At 47.8% G+C, this 11,853-nt stretch overlaps 1 protein-coding gene across 1 annotated transcript in view; it reads right to left on the reverse strand.

Annotated features, from left to right (window-relative positions):
* Positions 1-11,853, reverse strand: part of T265_05525 (hypothetical protein) — a gene marked incomplete at both ends in the record, with an annotated part of 57,020 nt that overhangs the window by 39,366 nt on the left and 5,801 nt on the right. The window contains 3 exons of the mRNA XM_009170559.1: positions 293-604; positions 1,672-2,086; positions 5,358-5,602. Of these exons, the coding sequence (XP_009168823.1) occupies positions 293-604; positions 1,672-2,086; positions 5,358-5,602 (972 nt within the window). The remainder of the gene's footprint in view (positions 1-292; positions 605-1,671; positions 2,087-5,357; positions 5,603-11,853) is intronic.

Genomic DNA, 11,853 nt, shown 5'->3' on the forward strand with positions numbered 1-11,853 from the left:
TCTGCCCATTGATCCCTTGGTGCATTACCCAGTCAACCAAGAGGTCGATTGGCAAGGCGATAACATCGACCACATCGCTTTTATCAGGCTGTCTGCAGCACCCCGAACTGCGCGCAGAAAACCATACGTCACAGCAGGTGCTGCTCAATGGTTGTATTCGGTACGCTGCTGAAAGCCTGATTTTTGATATGCAAGTATAAACGCGGCTCCGCAGAACTGGCCAATACCTCTTGGTCTTTTAAAATGTTATGAGTATCTATCAAAAAAGGGGTTACAACCAAAATAAACTAACCTGGCTGATGGCGACTGTCCTCGTATGCATCGAACCAGTAGAAATGCAGCCCATCGTCTGCGGTAACCGAGGCAGTCGTGAGCTCATCGTTCCAATCAGAATCTTCCATCAGTTTAGTTGCTTCACTCTCTGCTGCAAGCCAACTAATCGATGGTTGGTCAGGTTTGACGGCTTTTATCAACTCGTCCGAGGTTGGTTGGGATATGGGCTCCGGTTTTGGTTTGGATGATTCATCAGGAACGTCAAAATCATCGTCAAAGTCGGCGACGCTAACTTCCATCTCAGTCATAACAGTATCCGGCTCCGGGGAGGCTGAGAGAATAAAGTCGTATAAAAGGTAATATGAACAATTCACTGAACGCCAACTCCACCATTTGTCAGAAAATCCTCGGGGGGTGGGGGAAAAGCTATGAGTACACTACCAGTATACGAAAAATGTTCAACGGTAGGCGTAACCTACTGGAATTAGGTATGAGACTAAACAATTTGAAAGTTGCGAAGTAACTCCTATAGGATCAGGGTCATTAGGTAAAAGTGACCGTAGAACCTGGACACCAAAGTGGAGGAAAGGGTTGACCCAACCAGAGTAAGTGTGGGTAGGATTGACGCGGTACTCACAACTAAACTACGCATACAACTACAGCAAGCGCAGTGAGGTGAGTGGCCTCGCCTACATTAGATTCCAAGAGATGTTGCTGGTAAGCGACAAAACTTACTGTCGGCGTATCGCTGCAGACGTCTTCGTAGAATCGGTCCACGGTGTACTCACCAGCCTACCTGCTAAAAGTACAACCGAAGTACATACGTTCCATTTTCTAATCGGCATCTTCCAAACAAGGTCACTCTAAGGACAACATAGTACAACTAGTGGGATAATACGGGCGAGCTATCCGTTAGCCCCCTGACAATGCGCCGGTTGCTGATCCTCGGGTACATCAGTAGAGTGTTGTAGTGCGCGAAACGCAGCACTTCGTTCAAACTAGAGGGAATCCACACCGGCGACTTCATGATAAACATGTAACTGATGCCAGTGCTCGTAGTTATGTCAACATGCTTAGGCTAGCTGATGAATTGCAACATGCTTCTGTCTGTTCGACAGGCGGAACCACATCTGGTTCCTAACAGCCCGTCTAACTGTACGCTTGTGGTTTGACCACTGGCGTAAATCTGATTCAGATGCTAACCATCCAACTGCTGTCGAAGATGTCTAGGTAAAGGTCCAGGCAACAGACCAAATCAATCGCCAAGTCTGGAGAATAGCTCAATAACTAGAGAACGCAACCAGGTCACCGATAATTGGACTAGGGACACTCAGAGTTTTGGAGAGTAATGGGATATCAAGTTTTGGTAGTATATGGGTTCTAAAGACTCAAACATACCAGCAGTATCATCCGTGACCGTTTCAGTAGTCGCTGGAGCAGCTCTCGGTTTCGGTTGTTTCTCAGTCGAAAACGGATTTGTCACGCGCGGTTTTGGCAGGGGTATGACATCAGATACGGGTTTCTTTTGTTTTGCTTCTACAACAGGAGTGCGAGTACTATGCTTCTTGGTCATCGGCTCGCGATGACTGCCCACATCAATCACATCGGAATTCTCCAACTCCTCTGCGAGCTGATCCTCTTCAGAGCTCTGGAAAGGTTGACTGGGGACGGTCCTCCGTGATTTAACTTTATGAGGTCTGGTAGGACGAGAAAGTGGAGGTACAACATCACTTTTCCCCGGTACGGAGTCGTTACACTCCAATTCAGCCAACAGGTCATCCAGGTTGGGATCGACAGTTGCTTCTATGGGTTCCTGTAAGCAAACGTCCAAACAAAGCGGACGAGTAGAGTACAGTCTCCAAATAATTCACTAAACTGAAACGTCTCTAACGTGCGTGGCTTTTCCACGAAATCTTGAGAGACGCCGAGAGCTCGTACCAAAGAAGGGAACCAAAGCAAAGGACTGATTAACTGCTGAGTGTGAATCGATAAAACTACGGTACAGGCAACCTAATCGCAATTAATTCCCCTTACCCTATTGTGACCGAAATTATGGGCCGAAGTATCCGTCGAAAAACAGCTTAAGATGGCTCAATGGTTAAGGTGCGAAGTTAGTGATCGTAAGGTCCGTGGTTCGAGCCCAACCTATTGACCTCCCATTAGAGTGGAATGTATCCGAATTTGACATTGCAGGCCCACCATGGAGAATACCAACGCGGAGTTGCGTGGAGGAATGCTGAAATTTCCCCACTGCTACTAAACCGTCTTTAAGAAGTCATTATGAGTTCAGTAGTCAATACACAATACGGGCAGTTACTTACACGCCGGTGACCTTGAAGTAACTAGCTGCACCACTGGTCAAACAAGATGCGGCAGCGTGGCTACAATGCACTCGTATGTATCGCCCTATCTCCTCTGTCAAATAAGACATGATGCACAGCCTTTGCCTGGATTATTTATCATTATTCATATTCGTTCAGCCCTTTCGGTGCCTAGCCGCCATGCCACCCGAGAGAAGCACGAGGGCTGGGATACTACCAGACTGCCCAATTCTAGACAGGGGAATTCGAGAGGCAGAGGTCGGGTTCGAACCACGGACCTTCCGGTCAGTAAATTCGCACTCCAATCACTTTGGCCACCTCGCCCCCATGCCTAAATTGCACCATGTAGGATCAGCATGTTGGGCGTCGGTATTCGAAGTACCGGCGGGAATGGGACGGAATGTGGGATTAGGTAATGAGGATAAGCTGTAAGTATGAGATTTTGGATCTTTCAACTGAGATTATGCCTGTGAGTGGAGCCAGTGTGTGCTGAAAAGCTGAGAAGAAACGTATAGTAGTTCCATCCCAACTGGGAATCATCAGCAGTGTGCATCTCACGAAACTCAAGGGAGATTCCAATCCGCGGCTTCCTGGCCAGTAGTCTGTACGATTAATCGTACGGCCACGAGGAGCTGATCAGCACTATGATCAGCTATCAATGAGAGGATATAGCGCCGCTCATCCTTCAGGAGATCGTGGGTTCGAAACTCCATGAAAATAGTTCTTCAGCTCTTCAGCATAAAGTGGCTTCACTTACAGAACGAAACCTTGACCAAAAAAGGTTCTCTTATTGTGGTCGATTCCAAAGGGGACTATCCGTGGAAGCTGTTCCATGTGGTTCTTAGTGGAGGTCGAAATCAGGAGCATCAACCAAATCGTTACTTTTACGACACAACCGAGCAGCCTCAAAATTTCAATCTCATACCCACTAACATACCATTACTGATGTATTCGCAGTTGGGTGTAATCCAAAATTGCGAGGATTCTTTCACCTCGTATGCCAGTCAGCCGAACAATCAAGGTTCCAAACTTGGTGGGACTGGTACCTTGATTGGTAGGAAACGCGGTCGATCAGTAGTACCTAGTCCTGCTTTAGTTCTCTTCAGCCATACCACTCGTATCATTTCCAAATACTTTGTTTTGTGTTGTGTGACTTTGTATCCGCAATAGTTGTTAGGTAATTCGTCGTTTTCTCACGTACCTAGTACACTATTATGTTGGTGCCTCCAAAAAAGCCGACAAAGGGATGTGAACTCCTAGCAAAGAACAGTTTATCCGAGAGGTACTACGTCAAAAACTCCTTGTGAATAACGATAAGAAAGTCCTCGCCCTCGTCATCGTCAGAGATAAATTCGTCCGGAAGAACACTGCTAACCCGAGCGTTGTAACCAATTAAGACAGAAACGTGAAAAACTGGCTAGAGGAATTGACCCTATCAGCGGATTGGCAGTCCTGGCTGCTCACCTATTCGGATTGCCGTTCCTGGTGACGTGTTTTGCTGATTTTCTGTCAAGTCAGGACAATTATCATCAATTTTTCTGCTCTGTCCCAGTAAACTTCAACAAGCTTAACAGTGAGGCAGGAAACTCTGTTTGTTGCGAGCCACCTGAAAAACGCGACTCTGGGTTATAAGCGCCACGAGACCTTCCTATTGGGGTTAAGTCTAGATTCAATGTGGTGTGGTTACCGGAACAACACTACAAGAGCTAAGAAGCTGTCACTGGCTCCCTCTTGAGGCAGGTGATACCGAAGCAGGTAGTTTTAAATGGTATTGACAGCCTAATACCATCAAGACCTCATAATAGGTGGCCAGGAAAGCGAACCGTGAAGAGTATAGAGCCTTTGGACTGACAAAAGTCACACCTTGACAAACCCAGTTTTCCATATCATTTCTCCGCTCAGCAAAGCTGAAGCTTTGGCGACTCATCGTTCATGTACCTTTAAAGTAGCTCGCATCCTTCCAGCCCCCACCACACATATTCGTACTCTATCCAACCGAGTCCGGTGCGGCTGTGAGCGCAAGCACGGCATTTATAGTGACATACGCCTTGCGGAGCATGTGTCAGTAACGACGTAGGACTGTTTTCCACAATGTCCTGCTGTTGACGACGATGATTCTCCACAAAGAACATGAACAGCAAAGTGTTGTGAGCAATAGTGACGTTTGAGGATAGGCTACTATGTGCCACCAACGTAAACAGATAGCGGCATTCCGCGGAAATGGTAGGCCCAGCATGACGATCCATCGTTTCATTCCGAATAACTAGTGTGCTGTTGATGCAGATTGGATGAGGATGGAAAGATTATCCAATTCGCGCCTCGAAAACATAGCCAGGTAAAAGATACATCTGATAGAAATCTGACTGAGAAGACAAAAGTGGTTCAAAATAAACAGCTGGACAGGCTGAGATTACTAGCAGATTCAGTTGCTTAAAAAAATCATAAGGTAACGAGAGGTTCAGCTGGGTTCCAGGTGAGTCTCCCGTCAGAACCAAACTGGTATACAAATGCGTGGGTTTCGTTGAATACAAAATGGTACGAGTTCGGAAGAACGGACGGACCATTTTGACTGAGATCTGATGAGACCCACCGTTGGTAGAATATGCTGCTTGGCAAGGTACCATTGAACCCCATTAGACTGAACCAAACAAGGTTTCTGGGGCTCGTGGATACAAACTTTGAAGGCAGATGGGGTTATATTGAAGAAAAAATGAGTTAGATGCAGGCATGCTGAGATTATATGCCCGCGGTAATTGAACTCACCTTACGCTTTTTCGTGGATGAGTTCTGAGCAGAAGAGGCAGCAAACAGACTACGAATATCCCGCCCCACAACTGGCCGCAGTGGTGCTGATTCCGTCGCCCTGATATCCGGATTCAAGCGCGTCTTCTTCGAGTGAGATTGGGTCTTGTTACTGCGTTTTGGCCGCCGACCACGGTCATCTACCGCCTCATCCTCGTCGTTATCATCGAAAATTTCACGCCCATCATCTGCGTACCCGAGTCCGTCTAATAGTAACATTAATAATAATAATAATAATAAAACAAAGGGGCCTTGAAGAAACTTTATAGGGGTGCCAATAATAAAGCCCAATACGTTTTCAATTCAAACGGCTCCAAATTATGTACCAAGGTTACTTAGATAGTCGAGTGCCAGTAGAGGGCGAGATGGCTCAGTGGTTAGAGTACAAATTTACTGACCAGAAGCTCCGTGGTTCGAACCGGACATATGCATCTCGGCTTCTCCTATCTAGGTTTGGGCGACGTGGTAGTATTCCAGCCCTCGTGCTTCCTTCGGGTGTATGGTAGCTGGGCAGGGGTGTTACAGCTGAACGATAAAAACAAATGAGTGCCAGTACTTACTAGTGGTGTATTTCTCTCTACAATGACCAAAGTTACATTGAGTTCAGCCACTACGACTTAATTCACCGGAGATGATGTGGGTAAAGGGAGAGCCATGTCATTGATGGTTAGACCATAAACGTTGACTTTTTCTACCCTTCTGAACGTCGCCGCCAAAAGTGTCGGAGTTTGACCAACGGAGACCTGGTCTTTTCAATTCGGAGTGACTTCGTTTTTCGCCGGTCCTCCGGGACTTACACCGCTGCCCAGGTAGACGAACTTGTCTACCACATCGATCGGTTCACTTGCAAGCATGAGAACTGCACTTCATTCCACCCAATCTTGTAGTAGCACTTTACACCTTACAGGTATGAAACGGATACCAGGCTGTGCAGCACTTCCCCAAACCCTGCTGGACAATAGCTCATACGCCCATCTCTGCCGCATGTAAGTTATGCGGGCCCAAATTATACACTCAAAGGCTAGAATGGCGTAAAGGCAGAATCTGACACACTCGCTTGTGGCCAGCCGTAGGCTGTCAAAGGACCTTCTGAAATTCCGGAGGGCGAACGACGCTTCAGAGCTTGGAGCGTCCACAGATAGGTGGTATCTGAACTGATATTAGCAGGTCGTTGATGAAGAATGAGCCTTGGAACACTGCACAGAGGGCTGACAAAGGTTGTGACATGTTCCAGTTGAGCAGCCGTTGACAGTGTAGGGAGCTAGTTAAGGCAGATGAATGTAGTGCTGCAATCTGAAGAAGGCCCTCGAGAAGTTAAGTTAAAAGACATCTGAACAGTCGTCTAGCAGCTAGTCAATAGGTGACCACGTGACATGGTTCCCGTGACTAAAGGATGAGCGGTGCTATGTCCTGTCTAATCTGTGCTGACCAGACGTTCGTGACAGAAAGGCTGTGACAGGAAGGTCGGCAGTCCGAAAATCTCTACTGGTGTTTCGCACTACTGATGATTCTCAATAAGAATGAAGCAGTTGTGCAGCTCTTCTCGGCTTCGCAGCATACATTGGCTTCAAACACAGGACAAAATCTCAATTAAATAAAAAACATCAACCTCCATGTCCGCGTCGGAGGGTTACGACAGCTTCCATGGCTACATTTCCGATCACCGGCCTCTAAATCAAACGGTTTGGTTGATGAACCTAGTCATCCTGTGGAGCTTGGATGTCCTGGCACTACATCGGTCCCCACGCAAACATGAACTTTACAGGTAAGAGTGACTTCAGGTCACATCGGTCGTTGCGTAGTGGTCTGAGCCTGACCGCTCTATTCGCTGCGTAGATCAGGGTGGATAAGCGATAACATCAAATGCTGACGCCTTTCAGCTTTCTTTATCATTATCTCCTAACCTCAGGCCCGTCCTTCTTAACAACTACTCTTATGTAGATCCCAAATGTGGGCTCGTCACTCAGGCACACGTGGTGCATGCCACCACTCACATCTGCTGCTCAGCTTCCGCTATTCAAGTCCCGTTCTCCTATTATTATTGCGGCCTTTAACATAAGAACTCAGGCAAGTGGGCCGACAGACTGCTATTGTGGGTACTGTAGATGATCCGGTGGTTCGCTCCGATGGAAATATTGAACGCTCTTCGTATGAGATTCGCTGAACTGACCATCCCCTAGTCCAAAACGAAGACTCCGTACTACGAGTCCGTAAATTCGTGCTGTCGTCTGCAATAACAGTATGAAGGCAGTAAGGTGTTGTCCGCAGACGACGACCATGCTCATATTTATGGAGGCAGCGATGCTGTCTTCTCCCGAAGGCCGGCCCTAAAAATCACACACTCCAATCGCCCAGCGGTTGACCGGGACCGCCGGCGGATTATTCAGTACTTTTGAAACCAGAGTCAGGTGCTGCTCAAAAGGCACCTGCCGTAAACAGTTACATTAGGAGTCTGTAATAGTTTACTCCTTGCGCCCCAGGGTTAGGCCAGCCGTCAGCGGCCTAGAAGGTTAGACTGTTGGGTCTATGCAGGGTCTCCAAAGGAAATTCTACTGCCTGCTATCTCTTGGGTCAGACTATTGAGTTAAAACTAGGGGAAGGGACCCTAGGGCAGTGAAGCATCGGTGTTGAACAGTGATCTCATGCTGTCGAGGATGATGGAATGGACATTAAACAAAACCCTACACCCCTCGCCGCTCTGTGGGTTAGACGCTCGAGCCAAAGGCTCAAGGTGGGGTACTTCAACTGAGCCCTCTTCCTCCACCTGAGCAACCGGGAAGTATCATTTGCCCGCACGCTTCTTTGTCGGGGGCGAGATGGCCGAAGTGGTTAGAGCGCGGATTACTAACCTGAAGGTCCGCGGCTCGAATCCGACCTCCGCCACTCGACTTCCCCTGTCTAGGCTTGGGCAACCTGGCAGTATCCCAGCCCTCGTGCTCCCTTCGGGTGGCATGGCAGCTAGGCACCGGAAGGGTGCTACAGCTGAACGCTTTATCTTTTTATCTTTTTACACTTCTTTGTCCACCGATGTCCATCCCAAATTCCTTCACACCATTCAAACAGATGTTGTTGGATCATTTGACTGTCAGTTCTCAATACGAAAAGCTGGGATATAGTCATGATAGCTTGCTGCAGACGCCTCAGTTCATTACAAGAACGCCCTGGTGGTATGTTTACCCTGAGCGAAAAACGCAATGATGATGGTGAAAGTCTCACAACGGACATCCAGCTGCTTTTCAGCAGCGCTGGCGTCAGATGCAGTGGGTGTCGTTGCGTTGCCTGGCGTCACCTAAAACGGCGGAGTAACCTTGGAGTCAGACCGACCAAATCGCCAACAGCTACCTGAGGCACGTTCCCATCCATGACTGCTGATTGCTCTGGAATACACAAGTCGATTGAAATCGCGCTCTCGTTCGCCGCACATCTCTATTAAACTTACCCGGTGAACTCTACAAACTCCACAAACTAGCTGCAGAAAAACGTTGGGTTACAAGCTAGGGACACATATCAATGCCTAGTATGCAGTGCATTACAACTGCCCCTTCGGATGACAATGGCCACAACTGGGACGAGACAAAGGCAAAACATGACGCAGAAAATTCCGCCAGTGGCGTTTCCGAACACGCACACGGCTCTGGATCTCACCATCACCGTTTTCATCATCACTATCGCCGACGAACTGTCAGTGTTCAAAATTGATTCTTCGACGATGTACAACCATAGTGTACGCGAAACCCTTTTCGTGGAGAACAAAAGTGAACATGGGAGGCACTTAGAACTAGCCTGCCAAGATTATTCTGAGGTACCTACACCCTCAGATACTCATTTAGGCAATCTAGATATAAAAAAACCAACAACACCGTTGACGTCCATTAGCAGCCACGTCCTGTAGCGTCTCCAAACGCTCAGGGATGGAATGCTTGGATTTCATCCTGGAAGACAGTTCCTCAATGGAATAATCAGATTCCCCAAAATCAATTTTGTTCCTATCGGCCAGGTCAAGGCCACCTTCAAGAATTAGGCACGGAAAGCAGCACTCTCTTGGGCAAACGATGGTTCGGCATGCATAATACATGAGCAAACCACCACAGCTTTTATGTTGGGCATATTCCTCGACTGAAGTCACAGTCGCACAACCTAAAACTTATTTTCTAGCTGTCCATCTGCGGATTCGGCGACACCAGCCTATAATAACTGAGACAACGGTCGCCGAAGACCTGAAGATGTCTTAGTTCGGCTGCTCAAAGTGGCTAGCCACGAAAACAGCCCGTGATATAGCCTGGGCACATGTCCCTTGAGATTCGGGGATAAGCCACCTCAGGTGTCTCAAATCAGAAAACTCGACCTGAGTCTTAGAGATTCATGAATTGGCCTCATCTGTTACAATACAATCGGAGCTCAGACAAATTCAATAAATAAAACATCCAACAAACTAGAATACCTCTCCTTCAGTTCTAAGTGATGTGTTCAGTGACTGCATATGCAGGCGTATGAGCATACACTTTGTGGGTGCAAAGTATGACACCCACTGAATACCCGTTGATAGTCGTCTATGTGCCTCTGTTCACCCGACGTCTTGGGAACGAGATGACTCAGTGGCCAAAGCACGAAGTTAATGACCGGTAAGTCTGTGGTTCGGACCCGACTTCTTTGCATAAAGCGTATGCCAAAAGGCGCCTTCTCTTCGAGAATTACGTCGCCTGTACTTCCCAGATCATCAGAGGCCATTTGCACACCACGGTTTTGAAGGTATCCCAGCGTTCGTTCCGCTTTCTCGAGGATCATGAAATCAAGTAGGAATGGAGAGAGTGGACATCCTTGTCGGGAACACTGTGTACTGAAGGTTTTGCAGAGCTCTCCAGTTACCCTAACAACCCCGCAAGTCACAAACTTCCGGTGCATTGTTGCCGGGCAAGTGTTAAGGAGAACAGACTGGTCAACTGAGTCAAACACAGTTTGGGAATCCAGGAATAGTAAAATTGTGGATCACTTATACGTATGACATTGTCCTCTCACCTAACGAAGTATGAAGATTTGGCCAACAGAACGACCGGAATCCAGCTTGCTGATCTTGAGGAACTGCTTCACGGACGACCAAAAGGCGGCGAAGGAAAAGTGGCGACCACAATCTCATTACAAATGGAGGAAAGCTGACCATCTTGTGATTACCGCACCCATTAGGCGCCCCTTTTTGTAAATGGGTAGTGCTACCCATCCTCACATTGTCTGGGAGAGTCACCTTTCTCCAAATGGGTGTCAACTGATCAGACAAGCGCTAACTGAAGACTTCACCCTCATCGTTGAACATTGTGGTTGGGAAGTCATCCGATCCAGAAGCTCGGAGGCATTTGAGAGAACATATGCAGTCATAAAATACCAAGATTCACATTAGTGACAGCAGGTGGCCACGAGAAACGTTCAAAGTGCTCGGTCCGGTGATCGAGGCGTCCCTCTTCATCCGCGATAACTGCATCACTTGGCCTTATTGGTTTCACTAACCGCCAGTTTTCGGAGCCTGTTTCACGGATCAACTGAACCAATTTTCTAACATTTCCGGTTATTTATACTTCTTCGTTTTCCTTGGCCTTTCGTGTCCACCAGGCCTCATGGTCGGCGCGCACGCTCACTTTCACTTGGCGTTAAATTTATTCAGAACCGGCGGTGATATTTCTCCGGGGTTCAATCAGTCTGATATCCAGTGCTTAAGTGGACCTAGGAGCATCGTGTTAGAGGTATAACTACTGATAGTGTGTAAAGATATGGAGCCCTCGTTCTAATGCGACGATATAGCAGTTGGAAAAGGGTCTAGAAGAGGATTTTAATAAATTCTTCCAACATCGGAATCTGCCAGCCTCTCGGCCGAAAAGCAACTTGTCCGCCGTTTAGGCGGTCCTGGAAAAAAGGGAAGCGACTCCAGACGAGTGCATGGCCAGAATCCATACAATTTTTGCAAGGCAAGCGACAGTCAATTCGTGACAAGCGCCATCGGCAACTGATCACGATGTGGTGAATTTGTGTACATTAGAGGTCACCACACGACCGGACGACTTCGGAAAAAAGCAGTAATTAAAAAGTTTGCAGTCAGTGTGTAGAAGCAATCGTTCAGCACTGTCCGTAGGTACCAGAAGGTTCGTGGTTCGAACCCGACCTCTGACTGACTCCTTCCCCTATCTAGGCTTGGGCAACCTGGTAGTATCCTGGCCCTCATGCTTCCTTCTGGTGGCATGGCAGTTAGGCACCGAAAGGGTACTACGGCTGAACAGCTGAACGTAGGTACCGTGAATCAGTCAGTTTATCAGCAACAAGCTATGTAGCAAGGGTACATACGTTCCAGCTGCTACAGTACGGCAGTGAAGCATCGGTGTCACGAAGTGACTAATCATCATCATCATGATCGACAGCATGACATCAGTGTTCAACACCGATGCTTCACTGCCGTACACAGCCACACCCCACA

Source organism: Opisthorchis viverrini, assembly GCF_000715545.1.
Source record: "Opisthorchis viverrini unplaced genomic scaffold opera_v5_102, whole genome shotgun sequence".
Classification (NCBI taxonomy): Eukaryota; Metazoa; Platyhelminthes; class Trematoda; order Opisthorchiida; family Opisthorchiidae; genus Opisthorchis; species Opisthorchis viverrini.